The sequence below is a fragment of the Leptomonas pyrrhocoris genome (genome assembly GCF_001293395.1).
Source record: "Leptomonas pyrrhocoris isolate H10 chromosome Unknown, whole genome shotgun sequence".
NCBI lineage: Eukaryota > Euglenozoa > Kinetoplastea > Trypanosomatida > Trypanosomatidae > Leptomonas > Leptomonas pyrrhocoris.
The window spans coordinates 508802-536127 of NW_015438357.1; the positions used below are offsets into that span (position 1 = coordinate 508802).

At 52.0% G+C, this 27326-nt stretch overlaps 11 protein-coding genes and 4 non-coding genes across 18 annotated transcripts; 3 read left to right on the top strand and 12 right to left on the bottom strand.

Annotated features, from left to right (window-relative positions):
- Nucleotides 1-202: 202 nt before the first annotated feature.
- On the bottom strand, nt 203-295 carry ABB37_00984. The gene has a single exon (XR_001548614.1). It is a non-coding gene; the product is annotated as a snoRNA (small nucleolar RNA).
- Nucleotides 296-601: 306 nt separating this feature from the next.
- ABB37_00985 lies at nt 602-694 on the bottom strand. The gene has a single exon (XR_001548615.1). It is a non-coding gene; the product is annotated as a snoRNA (small nucleolar RNA).
- Nucleotides 695-1000: 306 nt separating this feature from the next.
- ABB37_00986 lies at nt 1001-1093 on the bottom strand. The gene has a single exon (XR_001548616.1). It is a non-coding gene; the product is annotated as a snoRNA (small nucleolar RNA).
- A 306-nt stretch (nt 1094-1399) lies between these two features.
- Nucleotides 1400-1492, bottom strand: ABB37_00987. The gene has a single exon (XR_001548617.1). It is a non-coding gene; the product is annotated as a snoRNA (small nucleolar RNA).
- An 875-nt stretch (nt 1493-2367) lies between these two features.
- On the bottom strand, nt 2368-3482 carry ABB37_00141 (putative aquaporin; the record flags this gene model as incomplete). 2 transcript variants are annotated; one of them, XM_015796226.1, is made up of 1 exon in its annotated part: nt 2368-3482. In XM_015796226.1, the coding sequence occupies exon 1, from the start codon at nt 3241-3243 to the stop codon at nt 2368-2370; it is 876 nt and encodes a 291-aa protein (XP_015664234.1). In that variant the 5' UTR covers nt 3244-3482. The 2 variants fall into 2 exon arrangements, with proteins under 2 accessions (XP_015664234.1, XP_015664233.1); XM_015796225.1 differs by having other exon boundaries at nt 2368-3479.
- Nucleotides 3483-4312: 830 nt separating this feature from the next.
- Nucleotides 4313-4900, bottom strand: ABB37_00142 (fk506-binding protein 1-like protein; the record flags this gene model as incomplete). The annotated part of the gene is made up of 1 exon (XM_015796227.1): nt 4313-4900. The coding sequence occupies exon 1, from the start codon at nt 4646-4648 to the stop codon at nt 4313-4315; it is 336 nt and encodes a 111-aa protein (XP_015664235.1). The 5' UTR covers nt 4649-4900.
- A 2342-nt stretch (nt 4901-7242) lies between these two features.
- ABB37_00143 (hypothetical protein) lies at nt 7243-8827 on the bottom strand (the record flags this gene model as incomplete). The annotated part of the gene is made up of 1 exon (XM_015796228.1): nt 7243-8827. Exon 1 carries the CDS (start codon nt 8602-8604, stop codon nt 7243-7245), a length of 1362 nt encoding a protein of 453 aa, XP_015664236.1. The 5' UTR covers nt 8605-8827.
- A 689-nt stretch (nt 8828-9516) lies between these two features.
- On the bottom strand, nt 9517-11036 carry ABB37_00144 (hypothetical protein; the record flags this gene model as incomplete). Its single annotated transcript, XM_015796229.1, has 1 exon — nt 9517-11036. Exon 1 carries the CDS (start codon nt 10870-10872, stop codon nt 9517-9519), a length of 1356 nt encoding a protein of 451 aa, XP_015664237.1. The 5' UTR covers nt 10873-11036.
- Nucleotides 11037-11506: 470 nt separating this feature from the next.
- Nucleotides 11507-12320, bottom strand: ABB37_00145 (putative mitochondrial cyclophilin 6, putative (CYP6); the record flags this gene model as incomplete). 2 transcript variants are annotated; one of them, XM_015796231.1, is made up of 1 exon in its annotated part: nt 11507-12320. In XM_015796231.1, the coding sequence occupies exon 1, from the start codon at nt 12194-12196 to the stop codon at nt 11507-11509; it is 690 nt and encodes a 229-aa protein (XP_015664239.1). In that variant the 5' UTR covers nt 12197-12320. The 2 variants fall into 2 exon arrangements, with proteins under 2 accessions (XP_015664239.1, XP_015664238.1); XM_015796230.1 differs by having other exon boundaries at nt 11507-12310.
- A 1201-nt stretch (nt 12321-13521) lies between these two features.
- On the bottom strand, nt 13522-14340 carry ABB37_00146 (putative mitochondrial I/6 autoantigen-like protein; the record flags this gene model as incomplete). Its single annotated transcript, XM_015796232.1, has 1 exon — nt 13522-14340. The coding sequence occupies exon 1, from the start codon at nt 14200-14202 to the stop codon at nt 13522-13524; it is 681 nt and encodes a 226-aa protein (XP_015664240.1). The 5' UTR covers nt 14203-14340.
- Nucleotides 14341-14765: 425 nt separating this feature from the next.
- Nucleotides 14766-16025, bottom strand: ABB37_00147 (putative mitochondrial hypothetical protein; the record flags this gene model as incomplete). The annotated part of the gene is made up of 1 exon (XM_015796233.1): nt 14766-16025. One exon carries the CDS (start codon nt 16023-16025, stop codon nt 14766-14768), a length of 1260 nt encoding a protein of 419 aa, XP_015664241.1.
- Nucleotides 16026-16528: 503 nt separating this feature from the next.
- ABB37_00148 (putative mitochondrial p22 protein precursor) lies at nt 16529-17366 on the bottom strand (the record flags this gene model as incomplete). Its single annotated transcript, XM_015796234.1, has 1 exon — nt 16529-17366. The coding sequence occupies exon 1, from the start codon at nt 17291-17293 to the stop codon at nt 16529-16531; it is 765 nt and encodes a 254-aa protein (XP_015664242.1). The 5' UTR covers nt 17294-17366.
- Nucleotides 17367-18993: 1627 nt separating this feature from the next.
- ABB37_00149 (putative Serine-threonin protein phosphatase) lies at nt 18994-20120 on the top strand (the record flags this gene model as incomplete). Its single annotated transcript, XM_015796235.1, has 1 exon — nt 18994-20120. Exon 1 carries the CDS (start codon nt 19035-19037, stop codon nt 20118-20120), a length of 1086 nt encoding a protein of 361 aa, XP_015664243.1. The 5' UTR covers nt 18994-19034.
- A 481-nt stretch (nt 20121-20601) lies between these two features.
- ABB37_00150 (putative Atp-dependent DEAD/H RNA helicase) lies at nt 20602-24428 on the top strand (the record flags this gene model as incomplete). The annotated part of the gene is made up of 1 exon (XM_015796236.1): nt 20602-24428. Exon 1 carries the CDS (start codon nt 20655-20657, stop codon nt 24426-24428), a length of 3774 nt encoding a protein of 1257 aa, XP_015664244.1. The 5' UTR covers nt 20602-20654.
- Nucleotides 24429-25236: 808 nt separating this feature from the next.
- ABB37_00151 (hypothetical protein) lies at nt 25237-27087 on the top strand (the record flags this gene model as incomplete). Of its 2 annotated transcripts, none has more annotated exons than XM_015796237.1 (1): nt 25237-27087. In XM_015796237.1, the coding sequence occupies exon 1, from the start codon at nt 25408-25410 to the stop codon at nt 27085-27087; it is 1680 nt and encodes a 559-aa protein (XP_015664245.1). In that variant the 5' UTR covers nt 25237-25407. The 2 variants fall into 2 exon arrangements, with proteins under 2 accessions (XP_015664245.1, XP_015664246.1); XM_015796238.1 differs by having other exon boundaries at nt 25267-27087.
- Nucleotides 27088-27326: the final 239 nt, after the last annotated feature.

Genomic DNA, 27326 nt, shown 5'->3' on the forward strand with positions numbered 1-27326 from the left:
TCGGTGGTGCGCTCCTTCCAGCAACAGTTTGACACTCGTGTTCCATCCATAGTCGGGATGGTAGTCATAAGACCGTCGTAAGTGGATCATCGTCATCGCTGCGCGTGAGGGGGTGTCCGCATCGTGTGTCTCGATGAATGCGGGGCTGCTTTGGGGGCACACGCAGGTGCCCGCACACCCACGCGCGCTCGCGCCGCGCCATGTCAGAGTACGAATCGATATGCAACAAACTCGGTATTTTCACCTGCGGCACTCGCCGCATCCAAAGGTGTCCTAAGCTTGGATTCTCATCACGCACGCGCACCACACAAGCAAGCACACAGAAGCGCAGCGCCCTCTCCGGGGGAACAGCCGCGGCAGCGCACGCGCAACTCGGGCACAGAGCGCACCGGCTGGAAATCGGTGGTGCGCTCCTTCCAGCAACAGTTTGACACTCGTGTTCCATCCATAGTCGGGATGGTAGTCATAAGACCGTCGTAAGTGGATCATCGTCATCGCTGCGCGTGAGGGGGTGTCCGCATCGTGTGTCTCGATGAATGCGGGGCTGCTTTGGGGGCACACGCAGGTGCCCGCACACCCACGCGCGCTCGCGCCGCGCCATGTCAGAGTACGAATCGATATGCAACAAACTCGGTATTTTCACCTGCGGCACTCGCCGCATCCAAAGGTGTCCTAAGCTTGGATTCTCATCACGCACGCGCACCACACAAGCAAGCACACAGAAGCGCAGCGCCCTCTCCGGGGGAACAGCCGCGGCAGCGCACGCGCAACTCGGGCACAGAGCGCACCGGCTGGAAATCGGTGGTGCGCTCCTTCCAGCAACAGTTTGACACTCGTGTTCCATCCATAGTCGGGATGGTAGTCATAAGACCGTCGTAAGTGGATCATCGTCATCGCTGCGCGTGAGGGGGTGTCCGCATCGTGTGTCTCGATGAATGCGGGGCTGCTTTGGGGGCACACGCAGGTGCCCGCACACCCACGCGCGCTCGCGCCGCGCCATGTCAGAGTACGAATCGATATGCAACAAACTCGGTATTTTCACCTGCGGCACTCGCCGCATCCAAAGGTGTCCTAAGCTTGGATTCTCATCACGCACGCGCACCACACAAGCAAGCACACAGAAGCGCAGCGCCCTCTCCGGGGGAACAGCCGCGGCAGCGCACGCGCAACTCGGGCACAGAGCGCACCGGCTGGAAATCGGTGGTGCGCTCCTTCCAGCAACAGTTTGACACTCGTGTTCCATCCATAGTCGGGATGGTAGTCATAAGACCGTCGTAAGTGGATCATCGTCATCGCTGCGCGTGAGGGGGTGTCCGCATCGTGTGTCTCGATGAATGCGGGGCTGCTTTGGGGGCACACGCAGGTGCCCGCACACCCACGCGCGCTCGCGCCGCGCCATGTCAGAGTACGAATCGATATGCAACAAACTCGGTATTTTCACCTGCGGCACTCGCCGCATCCAAAGGTGTCCTAAGCTTGGATTCTCATCACGCACGCGCACCACACAAGCAAGCACACAGAAGCGCAGCGCCCTCTCCGGGGGAACAGCCGCGGCAGCGCACGCGCAACTCGGGCACAGAGCGCACCGGCTGGAAATCGGTGGTGCGCTCCTTCCAGCAACAGTTTGACACTCGTGTTCCATCCATAGTCGGGATGGTAGTCATAAGACCGTCGTAAGTGGATCATCGTCATCGCTGCGCGTGAGGGGGTGTCCGCATCCCCACAAGAATGGAAAGCGTGGAGGCTCAATGGAGCGGCCCCTTCAAGTGTTGTTTTGTTGACAGATCTGGGAGTAAAGAAGAAGTCGGGAGTTAGTAGTTGAGGTTGTGCGAAGAAGGTTGCGATGCAAGCGGGGTGCGCTGAATTTGTTTTGGTAGGAGAGCTGTTCCTTTTTGATTCCATGGAAAAAAAAAGGCGTGCAGTTTTCCTCATGATTTGTCTTCTGGAGGTTTTTGAGTCGTCCAAAGGAAAAAAGGCGTCCAAGAATGGTAAGTGTTCGGCAATCGTGACACTTTCCCTGTGCGCCGCCTACTTCCGCGATAGATTTCAACGGTGGTTGTTTTGGGAGGATGGCGCACATGTGTCTTTCGTTTCGCTTTTGCTTCTACGGTTGCTGTCTAGCTGTTCGTTTGGCGATGTGCGTCAACAGCCGCCAAAAGAAAAAAAGAACTGAAAAGGCGCAGAGAACGATAAAGAAGGTGGAAAAAACGCTCTGCTGGCGAGTGTTCAACGCGTCAACACGGAAGCAAAAGGTCCAGGGACAAGAACTCCGCAGGCGCGCACTTTCGGTCCATTCTCGACCACAGCGAGGCAAAAACAAAAACCGATCAGGTGCAACGTAGATGTTCTCTTGTCGTCATCTTCTTTTCAAACTTCGGCTCCCAGATGCTGCAGGGCCAAGTACATGATCGAAGCACACACGGCCCCTACCACCTCACTAGCCCAGTACACCCACAGGGACGCCATTGGGGTGCACCCGGACGCACTAAAAGAGAAGAAGCAGCGGATCACAATCAACGGCGTGGCCACGGCCGGGTTGAACACACCACCGCTGATCGGCGCACACGTCAGCCCACCGCACAGCACGGCGAAGCCGATGGCAAAGCCGTAGAAGTTGTTGTTGCGCTGCCGACTAATGGCCACGTGCAGGACGACGGAGCACAAGACGAAGGTGAAGACGCTCTCGGCGAGGAAGCCGCGCACCATCCTGTTGAAGCTAAGTCCCATGCTGGGCACAGGGAATTCACGGCCATTGATCATCATGCAGAAGAAGGTGGCCAGCACACCGCCCGCCATCTGCGCAATGACGTACATGACGAGGCGACGCTTATTGAAGGCAGCGTAGCCGGCCCCAGTGGATGTGGCGAGCCAGACGGAGATAGTGACCATCGGATTCAAATGACCGCCGCTGAGGTAGCCAAAGGAGAAGACGAGGGACATGAGCAAGAAGCCCACCGCAATCGGCGCCATCTCGGCGTTCTGAATGGAAGTGAGCGGCACCGTCAGCACCAGCAGAAACGTACCAATGAACTCGACAATCGCCGCGGACATGAGCGGACCAAAGTGGAAGTTTTGCAGGCACGAGAACTTTTTGATCGTGGTGTCGGTGTTTGAGACCGGCGGTGGCGAGGTGGGTGCGGCCACCTCCGTCGCCCTGTCCCGTACTCCCACTCTGCCAGAAGTGCGCTGCGGGTCAGGTGAGGCCGGCGGCTCAACCACATTGTTTTGATTAGCGGTGAGCATTGGGAAAGCTGTTTTTGTGTTTAATAAGGGTGATTGTGTGAGAAGCAACAAAGAGAATCGTGCGTGTATATGCACGGCAACTTCCAATGTAACAGGGAAGACGGAAGAAGGCGGCAGTCAACCGAAGAAAAAAAAGAAGAACTAAATTTGCGGACACACCTAGCCAGAGTCGAAGATGACCACAACTCAAGAGCGACACGGTTTTACTGCCGGTACGTGTCGAAGAGGGAGGGTTCTTCTTAACCGTAACACAACAAGAAAAGAAGGGAAGAGAGAAAAGGACAAGTATTGCCACTGCATTCGCAGAGGTTGAAAGCTGGAGTGGGCGCTGCGAAAAGGGGGAAAAGAAGATCGACGCCAGAGGAGCACTACAAGCAGGCGACGATGGCGCTTTCTGAACGCGTTTACCACCACTTCATTTGGCCTCTACGAGACCGCATTGCCGTATAGAGGGAAATGACCTGAGAGTAGTGGGCTGTGGGAGTAGCAGCCGCACAGGTGACGGCGTGTTGGGCACTACAAAGAACACTAGGGAGAAGCGCCGCAACCACGAGCGTCGCGTCTTTGCGGCGACAGGCGTTGCCTACTCTCCGTAGGCGCTCCATTTTCACCCTTCCCTTTTCACCACGGAGTGTTTTCCAAAGCGGTCCTTCAACAAGAAGAAGAGAGAGAGCACGTTCCTTCTGCGAAACAACGGTTTCGCACGCCCTCTCTCTGCAAAACTTTTTCTTGGTTGATTGCTTCGTTGGTGATGGGGGTATGTGTGTGTGTGTGTGTTTTCATGGACGAAAAGTTTTCCTTGTGTACATCGAATAGTAGGTGACAAACATAGTAGACAACCAAAGCGCAGAACACATGTTCGTCGCGTAAGCACCATCCAGCTACATTCGCAGCACTGGTCAGATAAACAAATAACTGAAAAGGCAGGAGTTAGAGCACAGACCCCATTGCTTACATGACATCACTGCAACGACATGCAGAAAGTGCCAGCTCCCTCCTGCTCGTTGTCTGTGTGAGAGCCAGAAGAAAAAGAAAAAAACAACAGCAAGAAGACACATAAGTGCGGTTGCTACGCCACATCCAGCAGCGTTACCTCAAACACGATGGTAGAGTTGGGAGGGATCAGCCCGGGGAATCCAGAGCTACCGTACGCTAAAGACGGCGGCATCGTCAGCTTGCTGCGCTCGCCTTTCGACATTTGCACGATTCCGGTGTCCCAGCCTTTAATCACCTCACCGCAGCCTACGCGAAACACAAAGGGCTTGCCCCGTTCGAGCGTCGAGTCAAACTTACTGCCGTCTTCTAAGCAGCCGATGTAATCCAACGTGACGACGCTGCCAGGACGGGGGATCGTCTTGCCGTCCCCTTCAATAATTTTATCCATAACAACTCCATCGGCCGGCATTGTTGCGCTGCAATATATCGGGGAACTGCGTTTACGATTCAAACTCTGTCTGGTATGAATGCTGTTCAGTTGTAATCTTCCTCTCCGTTTCAGTGTCTCCGTGGATACACGCTTGTTCCCGTGAGTCGTTTTCTGGCTGAAGAGGAGCCTACTTTTGTTCCCCTCAGAGAAGATCGAACGACGTGGCGAGTGATAACGGCTGCAGGGGGGAGGGGGGTGCTCCAAGGCTTGGACAAAAGGTTGTGGCTTATCTGGCAAAACAAAAAAAATAGAAAAGCAAGCAACCATGTTTGTTGGTTTGTCACGATTGGGTGCATACGCAGAAATAGGAGATCGGCAAAAAGAAAGAAAAAATATATTCAATAAAGGACGCAGGAAAGTTGACAGGTACCAAAAAAAAAACTACCGTTGTTGCTCATGCGTGCGTGTGTCTCAAGGCCCATGTACGTCTTCATCTCACTTGTGTTGTTGTTGCTGGATAACAGGATGCATAAGAGTACCTTCGAAGCATGCCGAAATATCCCCAACAAACGTCCTGTGCTGTAAGAAAAGAGATGGTCTTTTCTTCTCCTTCCTTTTGATGCACAACTCGCCAGTGTTGCACATCAAATGAAGAATCGTGTACCGCCCAGAACGACCCACAACGCAAGGACAAGAGTGCGCCCACGCAGATATAAGTATGCACTAATTTCTGAGTGATGCATCTCACCTACTTATTCAGATTCGCGTTGCTCTTCGGAGGATCTTCACCATTTTTTTCTTTTTTTGCTTTTTCGAGAAACAGACATTGCTCTACACCTTAATAAAGAACTCGGGAAAATAAAAAAGTCAAAAGCCTACCAAATGAAGAGTAATTTTGACTTGCGGACCATGCTTGGAAACCGCGGCATCGTGAAGCGCAAACCTCTGCACGTGACAAAAAAAGAGGGGAAAAAAGCATAGGAGGGAGTGACCTCGGGGCTTGTATCGTACGCGCCGTCCTGCAACACAAAAATCCGCGCAGATTCACAACAAGATGAACACAGCAACAAAAGGAAAAAAAAATGAGGAGGCTTTTCGAGCTCGACACAAAACAAAACTCTTGCATTACGGCGCCGTGCCGTGTGATCCAAAAACTACCCAGCTCACGCGTTCTACAGCCTCTCTTTCCTACCGACTGCAAGTCACGCCTTCCTCTTCTTTTCTCCTCTTCGTAACAAACAGAAACCCTTCAGCGAAAGACGCTAGAATGCCTGGAGAAGGAGGAGGGGCACGCGAATGAAAAAGGAGAACAGAGCAGAAAAGAAAGCTCGTGGACAGAATCTAAAAAGAAAGAAGAGGCGGAAGCAAAATGAGTACAATAACCGAAAAAAGAAACGCACCTACAACGGCAGAAAAGGAAATATATATGTGCATCACTGAAAGCAAAACAAAATTCAAAGGGAGCAAAACCAAAAAAAAAAATAGAGATGATAGTTTTATTATGACCGTCCTTCTTAACAAAGAAAAATAAATCTCGTAGGCTTTCCTTTCAATGACATCATAGATATTCATGAGTTTTTTACTTCAGAACGAACACGCGCAGATATATTCTAAAGAAAAAGAGGTTATTCCTGCTGGTGTATGGATGCCTATCGATCTTACATATATAGAATCTCCCCTCGAAAATTACTCGGTTTTTATTTTCCCCTCTGCCACTTCCTCGCTGGAACAACACAACGCCGCATCCGCGCTGTCATTCATCAGCACAACGCTTGCAGAATTCTGCGGTCCTTCGATTCTTCTATCTTACACAAGTTGTTTAATAATATTCGACTTCTCTGCTTTGTGCTGATCACCGACACACCAATGCACCAACAAAGATGTCAAACATCAGTAATAACAATCATAAGAGCGAAAAAAGAAGATCGAGAAAGTGGATAGAGACGCAATCAGGATTCTGCGGAGCGACGGAGCAGGAAAGAAAGGGGAAAAAAAGTTGTCAAGGAGGAATACACACACACTCACAGAAGGCTGAGTATCGTATGCAGAGCGAGAGAGAGGTCACTTAAAACCCAAAACAAAAGCGTTTATTATACACGCCACGAAGAAACATGAAGCCAAAGAAACTACATAGCTATTTAATAGGGAAATAACTAAAAAGATACTGGACGGCATCAATGATAAGAAAAACAATATTCCTCTTGCACTGAACACACGATACAGCGCAGTAAACCCTACTTGAGGAAATGTACTTTTGCACAAACCAGAAGAAAACACACCTTCAGCAATGAGATGATGAGGAGAACAACAACAACAGAAAGGTAAAGGAGTTGTTAAAACGTAAAGAAAGAAAAAATGGGGTACGTAGGCATCAAAGTAAAAAGAGAATTATGCCTTCCTCTCCGACTCGGCTCATGATGCTGATGGAAGAGACGAATAAATAAACGCCGAAGACAAACAAGCCAAGAAGCAAGAAAAATGGTAAGAGAGACTTCAATGGAGCTTGTCGAGCTTTGCAGTGTTTATGCCTGAGCCTAACACGCCGAATCGCGTCGAGGTGTGGTGGAAATTCTAACGCAGCCTTTGCTGCAACCGACACTTTCATGTGGGCCCTTGTCCCATCTGAGGCTGCATTACATCATTGATGTGTACGGGTTCAGGCGGTACACACAAGGCCGCACAAAGTCCACGCCGGGAACGCGGTACGGCACAAACCGCTCCTCCGCAAAGAGACGCACATCATCCGCCGCTGATTTCTCAACAGGCACCGTGATCTCCTCCTCGTTCTCTGGTCCAACGAAGTTCTGCGGAGGTGTCGCAGCACAAACCGAGGTGGCCGCACCGCCACTCTCCGACATCGTCGTACCAGCCGATCTTTCAGCTGCCTCCGCCTCCACCGTCATCGCTGCCCGCGTCTTACCCGCCGAAGATGCCGGCAGTTCCACCACGATCGTGCCGCGCGGCATGTGCTTCGGGTGCGCGCTGCCCTCGCTCCGCAGCGACACCTCCGTCTGCAGCGCGTCCTCGTAGCCCTCCGGCACAAGCCACACGCCTTCCACGCCGTCCACAGTGTCGAAGAACAGCCGGTGGTGCGCACCGAGCATCCGCTCCACCGTCGCCGCGTCGCTGATCGTCGCCCACGCACACCCCTTCCCGCGTTGCGTGCGCGTGTTGCGGCGGTTCTCCACGGACACAAGCGCACCGGGCGGCGCGTTGAACACGGTGTTCACAAGCCACCGCACCATCGGCACCGTGCCCGTGCGGCGCAGCTGGCCCAGGAACAGGCGCTGGCCGCTGCTCCCCGACGCACCGTCAGCGCTCGCAAGCCGCGGCGCGAGCTCCGCCTCCACGGCCATGTCGTCACCGTCCAGGTCCTCCGGGCACGGGATGAACAGGGCAACAGTCTTGCTCTGCGGCATCCGCGCAATCGTCACGTGCGCCAGTGACTCGCCGAAGTGGAACTTGCTCAGCTCGCGGGCCTGCGTCGCCGCATCCCACGGCAGAGAGCTGAAGATGTTCTCCCACACGTCCTCGTCGTGCGCAAAGCGCTGGTTCGCGCGGCGCGGGATCGTCAGCCGTGACGCCAACAGCGCGGCCGCAACGTCCTCCTCGTCGCGGTCGTCGTCGCAGCTCTCGCTCGCGTCAGAATGCGCGCTGGACGATGAGATGCCTTCCGACATAGCCACATAAGGCAGCTGCTCCAATGACGACACCGACGAGTAATGCGAAGCAGAGAAAAACGACTTGTCATGCAGCCACGGACGATCGTGGAAGTTGTGGGATTCAGCAACGAGCTCCGCGCCCCCGCTGTTCTCTTGGATCTTTACCATACCGGTGATTGTCTGTGCCGCCATGACGAGCATGATAATACTGATCTCCTTGTTGAGCATCCGCTTCGAGGGATGCCTCGGTGAAACGGGAATATCCTCATTTGTGAGCTCGACAGACTCCGTGGTCGTGGTCTTCGCCACCACAACTGCTGCTGGACTCTTCATGACGCACGAATCAGGTACTTCGGAGTGTGGGTTGCCTTTCACTGCCTGCGGAGAAGGATCCAGCTGCTTCGCAGTTAGACTCTCGATGTAAACGACAGGAAAAGAGTAGAAGAAAAAACAATGGTTTTTAACTACACAACAAAAAAGAAATGCAGCACAGGACACTATCAAGAGATTTTGGTCTTTGAGCGCACGGGGTGAAAAGAAAAGGTACCTTCACTTCTAACAGTAATATCCAGAAAAAGGAGGAGGGGAGAGAGGGGGGAGAGGAGGGGAGAGATTGATGTACCCAACGATGAGCACTCTTCCGAAGATTCAAAGGCAGACGTGCCAGTGAAAGCCAACGAGGCACACCGCGGTAACGAGGTAGCAATGGAGCCATGAACAGCACGCGCGGAAAGCATGCGCACAGGAGCAACACCGTGGCACACGCACGCCGATGCGAGGAAATACGAAAGAAAAAAAAGGAACACAGGATGCGCCGCTTGTTCAACATTACTGATTGAGAAGCATTTGAAAGGAGAAGAATGCGTTGCTCGAGGCAAGCGAAGCAAGAGAGAGAAACAAGAATCACATTGTTAGCACGAAGCCCATGAAAAAAAAGCACAGAAGACGCACACACACAGACAGCGCCGCAATTCGGGTGTCTTGCGTCTCGCGTGCTAAACTCAACTCACAAGCAACAGCAATCACTTGTGCGTGAAGGTGAACATTTGTCAAGGAGAGGCCCACGATCTTGAAAGCCCAATGTCGTGGTTTACTTACAGTTCGAAACCTAAAAAGGGGAAAGGGGGAGGGGAAGAGGGAAAAAAAAGTAGTTTTTGTGCTTGATAAAGCTAGTCCGCGGAACCACACTCGCACTACGCCATCGCCGTGTATGGGTTGTGACGGTACACCCCAGGTTGCACAAAGTCAGCACCGGGCACGCGGTATGGCGTGAAACTCGCACAGCGGTCTCCAACCGTCGCGTCTCTCCGTGGCATCGGCGGCGGCGGCGGCATCTCTTCGCACATCGGGTGGAAGGGATAATGCACGCCCGCGTTCCAGTTCGTCATCTCGCACCCGTATGGCGGAGCGGGGCCGAAGTGTGGCACATTTCCGGCATAGCTCCTTGCGTGACCACGGCGAGCACCGTGAAAGAACGCCTTCACGGGGGCATGCATCGCAGCAGGTACGGGTGGCGCCGCCATCGAGGGCATCTTCCACCACGATCGTGCCGCGCGGCATGTGCTTCGGGTGCGCGCTGCCCTCGCTCCGCAGCGACACCTCCGTCTGCAGCGCGTCCTCGTAGCCCTCCGGCACAAGCCACACGCCTTCCACGCCGTCCACAGTGTCGAAGAACAGCCGGTGGTGCGCACCGAGCATCCGCTCCACCGTCGCCGCGTCGCTGATCGTCGCCCACGCACACCCCTTCCCGCGTTGCGTGCGCGTGTTGCGGCGGTTCTCCACGGACACAAGCGCACCGGGCGGCGCGTTGAACACGGTGTTCACAAGCCACCGCACCATCGGCACCGTGCCCGTGCGGCGCAGCTGGCCCAGGAACAGGCGCTGGCCGCTGCTCCCCGACGCACCGTCAGCGCTCGCAAGCCGCGGCGCGAGCTCCGCCTCCACGGCCATGTCGTCACCGTCCAGGTCCTCCGGGCACGGGATGAACAGGGCAACAGTCTTGCTCTGCGGCATCCGCGCAATCGTCACGTGCGCCAGTGACTCGCCGAAGTGGAACTTGCTCAGCTCGCGGGCCTGCGTCGCCGCATCCCACGGCAGAGAGCTGAAGATGTTCTCCCACACGTCCTCGTCGTGCGCAAAGCGCTGGTTCGCGCGGCGCGGGATCGTCAGCCGCGACGCCAACAGCGCGGCCGCAACGTCCTCCTCGTCGCGGTCGTCGTCGCAGCTCTCGCTCGCGTCGGAGCTGGTCCCTGACGACGACATGCCTTCCGACACATCCAGGTATGGCATCTCCTTGTCCGCAGAAGACGCAGACGAGTAGTAGCACGAGGAGTGGGAGTAGTGCTTGTTGTTCAGCGACGGACGGCCGTGGAAGCTCTCCGACTCCGCCATCAGCTCCGTGCTCAGCGCATTGTCCATGTTCACAACGCCCATGATCGTCTGCGCAGCAAGGACAAGCAGCAGCACGCCGATCTCTCGGTTAAGCATGCGCTTGCTGGGACGTGGAGCCACGCCGTACTCGCGCGTCGCCGAGGCCGGGACAGCTCCACGCGTGCCGCGCCTTGGCGGGTCCTCGACAGCAACTGTGTTGGTCCTTCGCATCGTGTCTGCTGCTCACCCTGCTCAGTGGCCGCGGTAAACTCGAAAAGAAAGAAGAGGGAGATAAGATGAGAAGCACTGAGGAGTAGTGAAAAAGGGATGTAGCACCTCAGGTGGTGGGGGTTTTCAGCGAACTTGAGCAGAAGAATAAAAAAGGTGGAAAATTCTGTGCAAACAAAAGCGGAAGCAACGTGGACGAAAAAGTGTGAGGAGATCGAGCGAGGTAGAGAATGGGGAGTGGGAGGAGGAGGAGGAAACAAAAACGGAAGCAGCTCAAGCCAAAGATAATGTGACCTGAACGCTGTGAGAGCGTACTCAAATCCGATTAGCATTCGAAATGTGTTGCGGAAAAGGTCCTTGGGGAATAAAGTAGCCCTACAAGTATTCTTCACGCCAAATAAAGGTCAGGTTGGTGTTAGTGTACAAAAAAAAAGACCATTACTCGTCAGCGAAAAGGGTTGGAAGCTATGCGGTTAAGACTAACAAGATTGATATCACCGTTGTGAACACTTCAAATAACCATTAGCCTCAACGCTAGAACAAACGAAAAGCACTCGAACTTGGCGCAAAAGCGTCGTAGAGTTTTTCCTCTTGCTGCCAAAGGTTGTCATTTTTGCAACCCCTCCACTCGTTTTCATCAGTATCGCGGTTGGATCAGATCAAGCACCTCCTTGCCCGGCAAGGCGTGCATGCTGCGTTCACCGCGCAGGGCCTCCTCTGTCTCCTCCGCCATGTAGCCGCCGCTCTGTCCGCAATCGGAGACCCACGCGCGGCTGACGGGAGTCCCGCAGCGGGAACCGCAAACTTGCGCGATTTGATTTACAATCTCCCAGCCCTCTAGCACTTGGCCCACCACAACGAACTTTCGGTCTAGCTGCTCGTTGCGCCCCAAGTTGAAGAAGAACTGCGATCCATTCCGGTTCGGTCCGCTATTCGCCATACCGACCGTACCAGACAGATGCTTGCCCGCTTTCCCATCAAACGACTCGTCAGGAAACGGATATCCAAACACGCTAACGTTGCTGCGGCCATCCTTGGTGAGAATGTCGCCGCCCTGCACTACAAAGCCAGGAATGATCCGATGAAACGGGATGCCCTTGAAGTACAGCGGGCATTGAGCGTGTCCGCGCTCTCCCGTGCAGAGTGAGCGAAAGTTTTCACTCGTCTTGGGGACAACGTCGCGAAAGAGTTCCACAGACACACGCCCTAGAGCATCACCCTCCACCGTAATATCGAGGTACACCACGGGGTTTGTAGCAACGGGGGCGTAAGGCATGTAGAGCCCGGCCCGATTCGCCTGCAGCGCCACGCGTGAAATGCGCCACATAACTGCGGCGCGCCTTATTAGTTGCAAAGTGAGTGATCAGCGCGTTTCTAATATGAATTAGTGATTTGCGATGAAGCAGAAACTTGTAATAGCGAGGCACAGATCACCACTCACTTGAACAGCCTCGCCAAGCAATACCATGAAACGGAAAAGTTCATAGACAGGTGAACACCACGCACAGTAAGAAGACAAGATGGGGTATTCAAAAGAGAACCAATTATGCGAAGAGTGGAAGCTATCCAAGAAAGGGATAAACAAGGAAGTCTCTTCTGTGAATCAAAAACACAGCGTGCTCCACGCAACATACTAGTTGATACGTCCACTAAAGAGGGCACTCAGTCCTACTTTCTGTTTCTTTCTCAAGTGCGCAGTGGGTGCGGCCAACAACTTGATGGGGTCGGTTCACCTGGATGCTGATGAAAGGAAGAAAAAATCCTCTGCTGAGTGTGAGCAACGCAGTTTCTAAAACTGATGCTGACAGGGTCGACTGCGAAAGAACAACCATTTTACTTTCACGAAAAAAATAGATTGTTGAACGAAAATTTACTCTTGTTTTTCTTCTGATTGCTTGTTTCGACAGTACCCTGACAGAAAGAAAAGCTCACTCATGCATATAGACGAGACAAGATGACAAATATTTCAACGACTGCTTTGATTACGAAAAAAAAAAAGAAAATGAAGATCGTACAGGGAAAAAAAAACGCCTCGATGATTCGCTCTCTGTTCCCTCCCTGTGCTTTCGCCGCATGAGCTCGAAAAAGAAATTGAAAGTGGTAACAAAGCACGGCGCGCTCTTCGAAGGTGTTGACTCACGGAGAGGAAGATGAAAACGCAGAGAAGCAAACAAAGAGAGAAACGAGAAACGACATATATATAAAGAAGGAAAGAACAGGATACAAAAGAAAGAGAAGAAAAAATCGCCTTTACTCACCAATTCAAATACGATAATTCGCAGAAACAACGATTTGACAAGCTAGATCAGCCACACGGCAAGTAAATGTATCACCACCGTTCGACTGCTGCGTTGCAGGAACGCCGCTTTCTGCGCACGCAGGTCTACCCTGGGAATTCATGGCCCACAATTAAAGTTCGAGGAGTTTCTGGCAGCGAAGCCTTGACGAATGCAAGTGTGATTTTTGCCATGATTGCAGAAGTGTGTCCTGTATGTGAGCGGGTGCCGCAAGCGCCTGAGAAGAAAGTCGGAATTTGCCTAGGAGATGAAGAAAAGAAAAACGAAAACGAAGCTGCGGGTGCAACTGAACACCCCAAGATAGTCATATGGTTCTGAATGACTCGCACGGGCGCTCGTGGGCACACAGTAAGGCCTAGCAGCAGGCGGAGGCCTTCTTCTTCTTCTCATTGGAATCTTTCTTCTCACCGGAGGCTGCTTTCTTCGCGGCCTCGGCCTTCTGGCGCTCTTCCTCTTCCTTACGCTTGGCCTCAGCAGCCGCACCCTTGCGCCTGTCGTTCTCTTCCTTCTCCTTGCGAGCAAGTTCCTGGCCAGCCGCCTCTTCCTTTCGGCGCTCCGCCTCTGCGGTGTCCAGCTTGCGGCGCTCTGCCAGCCGGAACGCGCCTTCGTCGCCATAGAGGGAACGCATGAAGTCTTCAGCCGTAATGGCGCCTTTGTTGTCGGTGTCTAGCGTCGTGAACAGAGCTTCCACCTCATCCTCGGAAAGCGCATCGCCCTTGTTGTTGCTCTTTTTAATGATCTCCTCGAGAGATCCACGAGTGATGACTCCAGAAGGTGCCACCACGACAACAGACTTAGCCATATCCTCAGCGGACATGAATGCAGACTTGTTCTTCTCGCAAAGCGCCGCAAACTCTTCTGCGGTCATCTGGTCAGGGTACGTGGCACCGCCCATAGCATCATTAACTGTGGGTGAGGAGAGGCAGTATCCCGCCTCGAGGGCGGCGACGGTGATCACCTTACGTGGAAGAACATCTACACCATCGTCGCGCGTGACGTGACGCTTCGCAAAGGCTTCAGTAGTCGAGATCGGCATGCTTCCTGACAATGAAAAAGTAGGCAATAAAAAGGAAACTTGATGGTAGGTAAGAAGAGAGAAGAAAAAAGGAATTTTTCTGGGATACCGATATATACTTTTTTCTTTTCAGTTAACTCTTTGACGACAAATCGTTTCTTACACCGAGTGTGCCAAAATAATAATAATAATAATAATAAAAGAAATAATAGCGATTAAAGAGATTGGCGACGATAGAGCAGGAGAACGAAGAAAACAAAAAAGAAAGTGAAGGGTCAACAGCGGAGGAGAGAGACTTACATTTTATCCATATTCAGGCATAACAAAAACGTTGAGAGTCGGTCAGCTAGGAGCGCTGGCATTAATAACCAACATAAAACCTCTGTGTGTAAGCCCACCTTTATCCTCTGACGCGAATTTCCTTTCTCCCCAACGTGTCACAGATTTCTTTTTGTGCTTAAGAGACTCTGCATAACAATAGGTGTGCTTTGGTTGCTGCTATTACTGTTGAGCTTGCTGGTATGGAATTAAAATAAGCTGTGAGATATAAATATAACAAAAGAGTTGAAACAGCATCGACCAGGTTACAGAATTTCTGTCGATCGAGAAGTAGAGATATGGCCACCCAAATCACCCACACGCCTAAACACGGAGCCCATTTCGTTCGTAGACGGATTCATTTTGCTAGGATACAGTTTGTTCTTGAAAACAATCCAGTCGAACTCATTGTCAAACGACCGCCCGCTTCCGTGTAGTAAACCTCGAGACTGCTGTGCCTTTGAATGAATCAAGAGCCCTTTCAAGGATGAGGGAACGTTTCTATTTTGCATCACCACAAGTTTTTCGTGCAACGTTTGCAGCTCGGCGTTATCAGGAAACAGTTCCATTCCTTTCTCCGTAACGCGTGTCGCGCGTTCGAAATCATCCTGAAACGCAGTTGCCGTTGCCCAGAGCGCATATCCCCGGCCGCCAGTTTTTTTGGTGGCTTCCAACTGCGGTTCTAGCAGTGCTGCCTGCCGTGCGTGAAACTCAGCTTCCCTAAACTGGCCATTGAGAAGTGCTGCAGTGGAGGCGTTGGCGTGCACTACGGAATCCGTGCTGTCATCGTGAGAGAAATTTAGTGAGGTGGACAGAATAGAGAATGCACTTTCGTAATCTCCTTTAAGCACACAGCCTTCCGACAACGTGGTCAAGAGGCGCAGGAGTTTCTTCTCGTCAGGCGCAGTATGTGCGTCAGGTGAGACGTACGAGCCGATGGCCTGACCAAGAGGAGCGGGAATATCAGCAGTTGCACCTGTCACATCCTTGTTTTCTTCCTCACCCGATTTAATTGCGAGAGTGTCCTCAAAAGAAGCCCGAGCCAGTCTGCGGTGGGGTGTACTGCCACATTCGCTCAAGGATACGTTATACTCGTACAAATCGTCCTTCAGGCGTTCGCGCAACGCTGAAGACCCCAAGGCAGCCCGAACGGCTAACGAAGGAATGCGTACGCCCAGCTGTTTCTCGATCTTCGCCAGTGGTGCGGCAAACGATACAACGCCAGACTCAATAGAGCAGTAACCTCGAGTTTTCTCGGTAGACGGAACTTCCTCAAGTTGGTGAAGAAGCTCCGATGTAGCGCATTTCAGCTCCTCAAATGGACTCTTTACGAAACAGCTCAGCCAGTCCTCCATTTCAGCCGGCACGTGCTGCTGTTGGTAGGTACAAAGAAATTCGTCAAGGCGAAACGGACGTTCAAGACCCGTTGGAAAGCAGCCTAGAGTCCACCAATATTTCATCACGTACGGACCAGGGCCTCTTGGTCCAGCAAATCTGTACAAATACATTGTAGGATTCATGGACATGTGCTTTTGGTGCTTGGACCCTGGGGCCCAACTGCCACGCTGGTAGCTCAACGCTACGCATTGTCTCCGTAACATTTCCGTGTGACTGAAAGCAGGAAGAAAAGTTAATACTATTATCGCTTTTTTGAAAGAAAGCGGAGAGTGATAGAGAACACAGCAAATAATTAGCGGGAATAGCACAGAACGAAACAGTTGATACACGGAAGCAGAAGAGAGTAGCACAGGATGTAAATCAAAAGTACATCAAAAAACCAAGGGAATAGAAGGCTTTGCAGGCCGTGCACTCCGAAAAATTTTTTCGTGCACACCAAGTAAAAAGTGCTTTTTAATGACCGCTCCTTTTCTTCTATTTAACTTTCATTCCAAGATTTAGTTAGAAATGTGAATCACAGCACAGAGAGGGAAAACCAATATATGTAACACCGGCACCGACCCATTTCCATCATTTCAGAAGTTCGTTGAGAAAAAAAAGAACCAGATGATATCGCTAAGAGGAAGTCGCATCAATCAGAAAATTTACGCAAAAGACGCAGCCAATTCAAATACTCCTCTTGCTCGTAATAGTGCGCCTGTGCCATGATGTACTCCGCAAACGCGTTGTTGACACCACGTTCGTCCAGATAGTCTAATATTTCGTCTGACAAGTCGTCATCGAGCTCGTTCAACATTGGACCACCGTACTTTGATCGTCGCATCCGCTGCGCCTCGCCGGTCGATTTTGGACCAGCTGCGTTCTTTCGCAAAACAACATCTCTCTCATAACACATTTTCGCCGTCTCAAACGCCTCATTTGTGGGGTGAACGATGAGCGCGTCCATAACAAGCTCCATATCGATAGAAGTGAGGCTAAACTCCAGCCCACCTTTTGGATACCGCTGCTTTCGCATAAATAAGCCGAAGTTAAGGTACTCTTGCTCCTCGCGCTCACCGGTGTCCATGCGGTAAGTGCCTTCATATTCTTTTGCCTCTACGAGAGTGATGATGTGCATTTCTTCGGTACCACATTGTCGAATTTCAACGTTTTTCATTAAGTCAAAACGGTTTAAGCCGGTTTGGTGTTGAATCCTCCAACCAGCCGGAAGCAAAGGTTTTGGGGGAAGAAAATCGCGCAGCCCTTCCTCGTGCTCCTCACGACGCGTCAGGTAATACAGCTTTCTATGTAGTCGAGGTTTTGTGCGAATCGGCGTTGAAAGGGTTTCCGTGCTTGCATAGCGGAGGCAGGAGTCACAAACTTTTGCCGCTGCAGCTAAACTTCCGGAGCGGTACATTATTCTCTGCTGGAGTGGAACGCACTTAATATCTCCTTAAACGCAAACTGGAAGAAGTCCACGAGCATATTTCTGGTGAAGTCCGTCATGCGATAATTGAAAGGGTAAGAAAAGACAAGATGAAACTAGAGTTTTTGCCCGTATACACCAGTATTGCTTGATGCGTACTGCACTGCGAGCGCATTTTATTACCATTGGCAACACACACAGCTTAACAGTTGCGTTTGCAATTAACTCTGTCTTACAGCAGCATGTGAAGCAAGACCAAACACTTCACCAAAATTAACACATTATTGATCGTATGTATAACCAGTAAACACCACAAATCCTTTTCACCAAGTTTGGATATTCCTTTTTTCTGCTTTGCAGTTCCGGGGTAAATACAGCGAAAACAACAACAAAAGACGATGCAGCAGATCAAAGCTGGTTTGCAAAATGCAACGCCTCAAAGCACGAACGAAATTCTGCATGATGCAGCAAAAAAGCCTCAAGCAGGTCGTTTGTACTGAGTTTCAGAACTGACAGCCACAAAAAGCCTCCAAAAGGCGCTTGCATACCGTTATTTGCACGGAAAGGGAAAAAACGGGATGTTCGATATGTCGTTGTGCAGCATACGCGCTAACCCTCGATCATGCCTTCCACCTTTTGAAAAGACAACCGTTCCATACAAAACAGAAATCCCTTGCCTGCCAAAAAGGCATTCAGTTTTCCAAAAGTAGCCAAGATCCTAAACCAGCACAACACTTGTGCGATGCGGCGCTGCTTGCGCTGAAAGAGAATAGACAAAGAGGGGGAGGAGAAAGAGAAGGGGGGAGGGGGAGCCGAAGAGCTACATTGGGCGGTCAAAATGGTCGCACCGGGGGCGCTGGCGGAGCCCCGGAAATCCGGCGAGATTACCCATGGAAGTCGTATGCAGCAGAGAACGAGAAGTACGAAAGTGATGGGAAAAGCTTGGGGCCGTCCAAAGTAATAAAAGTAGTCGCCGGGATCTCCTGCGACTTACACTTCAGTGTTCGCTAGCTACACCGTCGGGGCCGAAACGGATATGCGGCATTCCACGTGGTACTGATTTTAAGCGAAGAGGTTGAGATTCCCTTCGGGACATTAACAACAACTGGCATATCCGATTTCGCATGTCGGTAGGGGTTGAGTATGCCATACCAGCTGGGGAAACGGAGGGCTATTGTGTGTTTGTAGTTGCGCAGCATTCTCCGAACATCAACTCGTTCCTTTTTTAACTCCTTCCACGCTGAAGGCATTCTTATTATGCGTGGGGCTGTAGTGTATTAGGTTAGGAGAGGTGAATTTCCTTTTCCTCTGCTGCGAAGCTGTATTACAAAGGCGCAGCACTGCAAGCTCTTTTTTTTTTTAATGGATCATGGTTCAGCGGAGGCGGAAACAAGAGTTTCATATTACACATTGCTCCGTCTCGTATAAGTTTTAATAGCGTCAGAGAGAAAAGGAATTCCATACACAGAAATCCCTCGCACCTCTTCCTCTGCTATTCTTATTTGCAATAGCAAACCTTGGGTATAACGGCAAAAAGAAAACGTAGAAGTGCTTATCGCATATGATGTTTTCATATGCTTCTGGAATTTAAAGGGCACAAAATAAGGAATGCAGAAGTCCTTTTATCTTCTTCTTGACGTTTTCTCTCTCACTTTTGAATCGCTTCTTTTGCTGCTTAAATTCAACTGTTTAGGGGCAGGCCACTTGGACAGAATACTTCTACAAGTGGAGAATGAGGCGATGTGCTGTCAACTATTACTTCACTTTTTTTGCTCTAGTCACTTCAATTTGTAGCGTACTTGTAGCGACGCCTGCAGCCGCCACAAAAGAGCTCGTTGAAATTCACCGCATCGTGACGGTTGGGGATGTTCATGGCGACGCAGAAAACTTCCTGAAAGTTCTCCGTCTCGCTGATGTTGTGGAAGAGGGCACAGGTGGTGTAGTGGACGTGCTCACTAATCCTCCTCAGTGGAAATTTTCCCAGGCGCCAAATGCATCAGTGACGAGTTGGACAACGCTAGTGCAAATGGGCGACCTGGTTGACCGAGGCGAGCAGGACTTTGAGTCATTAAATATTGCGATGGCTCTTCAGGAACAGACACAGAATTCTCTCACAAGCGATAGAGTTATCTTGTTGATTGGAAATCACGAGCTTTTGAATATCCAGGGCCATTATCACTACGTTAACAAGCGGAATTACGGCGGATTTATTAGTCGACCCCTGCGCATGGAAGCAATGAACGCTGACGGCGCATTCGGCAAGTACATCATCGACAATTTTAGGACTGCCTATCTGGACGAGAACACATTATTTGTTCATGCAGGAATCGAAGCCGATATGCTGTTACCCGATCTAAATTCTCTCAACTCGGAAGTTCGAGAAGCTCTCCGTAAGCGTGACTTCCGACATGCCTATTTGCGAAGCAACGGACCCTTGTGGACACGAAAAATGATTAGTGACAGTATGATGGGCGACTGCGACGAAGTCAACAAAATATTACAAAGATTTAATGTCTCACGCATCGTTGTGGGACACACACCACAAGATTCCGGCCAAATTGAACAATATTGCAACAAGCGAGTCATTGCTGCTGATGTTGGTATGAGTCGATGGATGTACAACAACGTTGCAGCACTAGAAATGGTATTTTTCAAGTATCTGGATACCGATCTGCAACAGATTTCGACAGAATTCATCATTCGTGAATTGCGCGAGGGCGTCTCGGCGTTTTCAATGACGAGTGACGGTCGTAACGATGGTGAACAACTTTCACCTAAGTCCAGTTTTATTGTGGACGATGACAACGGTGATTTGTAATGTTCTCACTTTTTTGTTTGCTTGTTTCTGCTTGCAATTGCAAGAAGCTGCTGCACTCTTTATTGACATAATATTTAAACTGTTTGGTTACTCTGGGCTGCGACACACAAAAATAACGTAATTTCAATTAAGGTGCGTCCTTAAGGATAAGAGAGATGTCGAAGTGTAGTTTGGAACTACTGCTTCTATTTTCTTCTTCTGACGATGTTTGTCTTTAAAGAAAAGGGTAATGATAGAAGACAAAGTTGGTGGGAATAGACTCTGTGCGGTTACATGACTAGAGTAGAGCGTTTTCTGCTTTTCCAATAGCTGCTTAGTTTCTCGCAGGAGGCGCCAAATGGGCATATCGCTTCTTTTTTTTTTGTGTGTGTATGCGTGTATGTAACTTAAAAAGAAATTCCCCCGAAAAGAAAAGAAATGCAGCGATCACTCATCTCCCTTTTTTTTCCACTTTATGCTCACACAATTTCATGCCAACGAAAGCTGGACCGTTATTATTGCTATCTACGTTGTTTCCACACACTTATCCACCCAATGCATCCTGGTCAAAAGTACAAGGGTGATCAACACCCCAGGAAAGGTAATTTTAACCGTGGAGAGGGAGTCACTTCTGCAAACAGCGACAGTCAACCAGCGGCAGAGACGTACGGCACTCGCGGAAATGGACGTGAGGCGAGGTTGCAAAGCAGATTTTTTGGTGGCAGAGGTCGTGGGAGAGGTAGAGGAGGAAACTATCCTGAACAGAGAAGTGAGCCAATCGGCTCTCAGCAGGCGTCAACGCAGCAGCATGCAAGCGGCTCTCCCCAGGCTAACGTCGACAAGAATGACGTTTCAACATGGCGCCGAAAGGACTTCCACGAGCTCGTGAAAGGCTTTGTGGAAAACAGAAGCTCCAATGAGCTTTCCTTCCCTTCCTCCTTAACGCCGGCACAACGAAATGTGGTACACCGCATTGCTATGACGTTTAATTTGGACCACAGATCTAGTGGTGAAGGTGTGAATCGTGTATTGAAGCTGACTAAAATTGGTGGTGCAATCGATGCCATAAATCGTCAACGCGACGCTGCTGAGGGCGGTGTGCGCATCAAGACAATAGACGGCTACCAAGGTGCGCAGGAGCTGGTCCACAGTCATCTCTCTTCTGAAGACATCGACTCTTTGACATTCGATTTGAAGCCGCACAAAAATAGTATGACGAGCGAGATCAAACTGGTTGCCAATCACCCGTTCTCTGAAGCAAAGCGCTTTCGCGTTCACCAGCCAGGGCTTTCTTCGGTGCCGAGGCCGACACACCACATCAACCGAGTCGAGTTGCAACAATTTCGAAAGTCGCTACCGGCTTACCGTCACGGTCCGGAAATTATTAACGCCGTGAAAACAAACGATGTTGTTGTCATTTCCGGCGATACCGGATGCGGCAAGACGACTCAAATCCCACAGATGCTGTTTGATGCGGGCATCTTCAACAAGAAGGATGACATTATCTGCACCCAGCCGCGTCGCATTAGCGCCCTTTCTGTCGCTCAGCGCGTGGCAACAGAGCGCGGCGAAGCGTGTGGCGACAGCTGTGGGTACATTATTCGCTTTGAAAACATGACTAGCCCGCACTCACGCATTATCTACCAGACCACTGGTATTTTGTTGCGCCGCCTCCACACTGAACCTGAGTTGAAGGGCGTAGCGTGCATCATCGTAGATGAGGTGCACGAGCGCGACGTTGAGACAGATTTCTGCCTGCTGCTTCTCCGCGATCGCCTGCAAGCACAGCGCGAACATCCCGAAAGGTTTCCGCTCAAATTGAAACTTATTGTGATGTCCGCAACAGTGCAAATTGAAGCCCTTGTCTCGTACTTCACTGGGCACAACGGCGGTCGAGATATTCCCCTCATAACAATTCCAGGAACGCTCTTTCCCGTTAAAGAGTTCTTCCTCGAAGATGTGCTTCACGTAGTTGGGGCTCCAGCCTCCGCCGCCCCTGCAATGAGGCTAATCGCAGAGCAAAAACAGCCGAAGGTGCCCACCGAAGTCAAGGAAGGGAACGCCGCACTGTATGAGCAGCTGAAGTCATCCGTCTTTGACACGTTTGACCGTGATGTTGAAGCGCTTGTTCCGTATGATCTCGTGTGCGATTTAATTAAAAAAATTCACGACCATTCGCACTCGCGCTCGGAGAGTATCTTAGTTTTCCTTCCCGGCTGGGCGGCAATTTCTACAATAGCAGGTCTGCTGAAGCGTTCAACAATCGCACGCGAGTTGTCGATTTTGATGCTACACTCCAGTTTGACCACGGCGGAGCAGCAGCGGGTCTTCGAGCGGCCGCCGCGCCAATACCGCAAGGTCGTTCTCGCCACCAGCATTGCGGAAACGAGTATTACTATTGACGACATTGTGTACGTCATCGACAGCGGTCTCGTCAAGGGCACCTCGTACGACCCAGAAGGCAACACCAGTGCTCTGAAGGCGACGTTGATTGGAAAGGCAAATGGTGTGCAGCGGAGAGGTCGTGCTGGGCGATGCCAGGCAGGTGTGTGCTATCACCTTCTGCCCAAGGCGGCTTATGATGCGTTGCCTGACTTCCTTCCTCCCGAAATCGTGCGCTCGCCGCTAGAAGAGGTGTGCCTGCAGTTGAAGGCGATAGAGGCGAACGAGAAGTGCGCGAGGGTTTTGGCCCGTGCAATGAGCGCCCCATCGCAAGAGGCTATAGAGCACGCCGTGCAATTCTTGACGGACATGGGCGCCTTCACGGCAGATGACGAGAAGATGACGAATCTGGGCAAGGCACTAGCGGAGCTGCCAACGCACCCGTTGCTGGGAAAGATGCTTTTCACTGCCGCGTGCTTCGGTGTCCTGGACGCTGTGGCCACTATTGCAGCCGGCCTGTCGGTGAAGTCGCCGTTTATCCGCCCTCAGCGTCCTGAGAAGAACGCCTTCAAGGAGAACCTGCTTCGCATCGACGACGGCGGTCTCTCGGATCACTTTTCCGTGGTCAAGCTTTTCACAGAGTGGATTCGAAGTGGGAGGAGCTACCAGTACTCATCCTCGCACTTTGCGGACAACACGACGCTGCGATCGCTCGAGCGGACAAAGCGTCAGTTCATCAACTTAGTGCTGCATTCCTCCTTCGCGAAAGGCGTCATTGCACCCGAGAGGCACCTGTCCAGATACGCAAGCAACAAAGGACTTGTCCGGCTTGTTCTTCTGTGGTCCCTCTATCCACGTATCGCCACTATCGAGTACCGCGCAAACCGCGACACCCAGAATCCGCAGGTGTTTTGCTGGGACAACAAGTCTGCTGTGTTTTCGGCCAACTCAGTGCTTGCCTTTTACAAGCGCAGGGACTTTGGCGCGAACTCCTTTGTGACGTATTATGACCGCATGAATCTGGAGGCTGTGCTGAATCTTTTCGATGCGACCGCCGTCACTCCCATCGACATCCTTTTGTGCCTTCGCCAGCTCACTGTCCGCCCATTGCTGGATGTGCCGGATCTGTTTCTCAGCGACGACGAGAGCAAGCTGGCCCCACCGGCGTACTTCGACGTGGATAGTCTGCCCGACAAGGAAAACTACTCCGCCATGTTCTTTGATGGCGACAAAAAGCTATACATTGCGCCGAAAAAGCTCGCCGCTGTCTTGCACACCGCTCGCGACTGTCTGGACTTCTTTCTCGCCACGTGCATCAAGAACGTGCGCTCAAGTAAGTTCCCGGACTCCTTGGTGCGGGCACTCGCCCAAATCGTCGGCTACCCAATCTCCGGCGTCGATGCGCCGGTATCCGTGGACAACAACGCCACTGAGGCAGTTCACATGGATCCGGCGATCCAGCAGATGCAGCTGGCAGGCAGCTTCCTGCCCGGGTTTGCGCGGCGGGAGGGGCGGAGTCCGGACGACTCGAGTGCCTCCGACGCCGATGCTCCGCTGCTGGAGGAGGAGGAGGACGGCGACAACGCGTTGAGGCAGCTGACCGAGGCCCAGAAGGCAAATGTAACCGCTGCCTACGGCGATTTGGCTGTTTTCCGCTACGATGGCGCTGCCGAGCTGCTGCAAGCGGCCAAAACGGCAGAAGAAACGGCGGTACCCGGCAAAGGCGAAGCTGATGAAGAGGATGCGGGTGGTGACGACGATGGTGGCGCGGAGAAAGAAACGGCGGTGAAGACGGTGGTGGCCGAAAAGGGCGCGCGTGAGAAGGGCGAGGAGGACGAGCAGGACGAGGAGGAGGAGGCGGGGGAGGAGGAAAGTGACGAGGACGAGGACATTATTGTGGGCAATCTCAACCCACAAGTCATTCAACCTCTCGTTACACACTCGTAACACCTCGCCTGCTTGTGCCTTTTTTTTTGTAGAATGTGATGTCGACTTCCAAGCGCTGTCACGTTAATCTTTCGGTTCTTCTCTTCACGATGTTGGAGCATTTTCCCTTTTTTTCTAGCATTGGCACACCAACAAGAAAAACTGGGCCACCGTCACGTTCCCCTGAAAAAGACGGTGAGCATATCCACCTCGCTTTCATTTTCTCTTCTCTATTTTGGTGTTTTCAAATCGTTCCCATTCTCGGAGTTACGTAAGCTCGTCGTACGCACACAGATGCACATCTGTTTATACAAGTGTCTGGAACCTTCCACTTGAGGAAGAACGTACAATGTTGCTTTTCTTCAACGAGTCGAATCCATATGTTTTTATATATTCGAAGTTGAATGGCAGGTATTCACCGCTTTCTGAAAGATCGAGTGAAGTGAAAAGAGGAGTGATCAACCGTTCTGTCTGTGTTGTCTCCGTAATGAATACCTGCTCCGGCGTCTATGTCGGCATCGGATGGCAAGTACATATATTTTAGAAATAATCTAAGCCGAACAACAAAAGCAAAGGCTGTATCTCTCGGCTTGGGTGGGATCTCAATGCCGTGTTTCTATGAGAGGAGCGTATAGCCTACTTTCTGAGCTTCGGATTTGAAACTTTTTTGTGTGCGTTTTTCTTCATCACTTTTGCGCGTTAGCTGGTCATGCTTTGAAGGGCTATCTGTATCTTTACTGCCCACAGTAGTGGCACACATTTATTCTTGCCCACCCAAAAAGCTCCATTCTGTTCAATGTCCTCCCCCCCCCTCCCCCGTCTTCACCTCAGTTCTTTTTTGTTCTTCGAATTGCGCACAAGGAAGTACTGTTCATTACGTAACTCGACGTTGCTCTCGCTGCTGGCGTCGACAGTTGCACCTTCCTCCTTACGAAGAGAGACAGAATCGTTTCTACACTCCCTACACGGCAATAGCAACTCTAACAACAACAAAAGAAAAATGCTATGCGTGAAGAAAATCGTATTGATCGACCGTGCAGAACCGGAGACGCTGTGGACCTACAACCTGAAAAAACAGTGGAGCTATGGTGACATGATTGCGGTACGCGTGCACGACGCGAACGCGCGTGTCCTTGGGTCGACCATCCCCATGCCGTTTGCCGCCGCACAGGAAGGCCAAGCAGAGTGGGGGGTGTCGTGGATCGACGAGGACCCCGTTGAGGCGTCGGAGCAGCCCGCGGAGAGCGGCGGAGCGGAGTCTGGCGCGGCATCGTACGCTGCAGACGACACCGACGGAGAGGACGTATCGCCTGCGCAGCCGCACGAGGCGCGTTCAGAAAACACGGTAGCGACGCCGCACAACGTCGACATGGCAGAGGGACACGAGCCACCGCCGTCACTCCCTGCTCAGCAGAGCGGGGAAGATGCACCATCACCACCAGCGCCCGACACCGCTTCGGAAGGTGCTGCAGCGCGCCCTCCGCCCGTCGATACATTATCAGAGAATGGACACCTGCCTTCCGCAACCGCTGCTGAAAAAGCCGCGGAAGAAACGAGCGAGAACGGCGATGGGGCAGGCGCACAGGTCAATGACGGCTCCGCTGGCCTTTCGGCCAGTACCGGCGCAGCTGCAGCAGCAGGTGCAGGTGCAGGTGCATCTCACTCTTCCGAGTCTCCTCCTTCCACCCCCATCCCTAATGGAACCTCGAATGCTGCTGCTGCTGCCGCGGCCCATAATGCACCCGGAAGTTTACAGGGTGAGGGAGGCATCCCCCGAGCTGTCACCCACTCCCCTGTCAGCCCGGCAACGCCATCGAATCCGCAGCCCGCTGTGCGTCGGCCCAGTTTCAGCAGCTGTGTTCCCATCAACATTGCGCAGGCCGCGAAGGGGCCACTGCTGCTTGAAGTGATCACCGCCACTGGCACAAAGCTGGCCGTCAAGGAGGCGGATGTGCAGGCCATCCTCGGCGAGGACGTCTTGGGAGCCCCTGTTGTGCACCACTACGCTATTGTGATGACTCCCTTGAAAGCGAAGCCGAAGAAAGAACAGGACAGTACCGTGTACGCCGTGCTGGAGTTTAGTGTCGTGGTGGGGGCCACCGACGGCGATACCGCCATTTCCATGGCCGCCAATACGCGCTACGCGCCTGTGCCCACTGAGCTGGAGGTGGGAAGCACGTGCGCCGTCTCGACGCGCACCTTCTACTTCCCGCCCAAGTTTCTCACCGGCAGGGGGGAGTATATTGTCACCAACGTGTTGTGCGTAGAAAGCCGCTCCGACAACCCTGTCCAACTGGAGGTGGCATTGCCAGAGGAACTGAAGAAGGTTGGCGTGCTTCCGGACAAAAAAGGCGTTATCAACCGCAAAGGCCAGCGAGTGTTCTTCACCTTTACGTGGAACGTGTTTGACGCCTACGTGGACGTGGACGCGGGCAAAGACAGCGACGCAGACCGCAGCACCGTCGGCCTTCACGTTCTGATCCGCGACGGCACCGAGAACAAGGTGCCGGTAGAGATCGCATTTGTGGGGGACCTTCCGTCAGCCACGGCGGAGAGTACGGGTCCTTTTATGTTCTACGTGAACCACGCGAAGGTGTCGAATGTCGCGTGTTGTTCGACCGATGAAGCCATTTTGGATGATATTTTACCCATCTCCCTCGTGACACGAGCTGGAGTGTAAACAACAACAACAACCGCAACGAGAGATAAAATCTTTCTGCAAGCAGCGTAACTTTTCGAATGAAGGCAACGTGCCTCCTCCGTAGATAAAGCTGGCTCTGGTGAAGAGTCAGATATACCTGCATCGGTGGTCACTTGGAAACCCCAAGTGGCTTCACAATATTATTAACCGTTCTTTTCGTTGTTGTTTCTCATTTGCTTGTAGTTTCTCAATCGTCTCGGTTTAGCTTATCGTCAGGT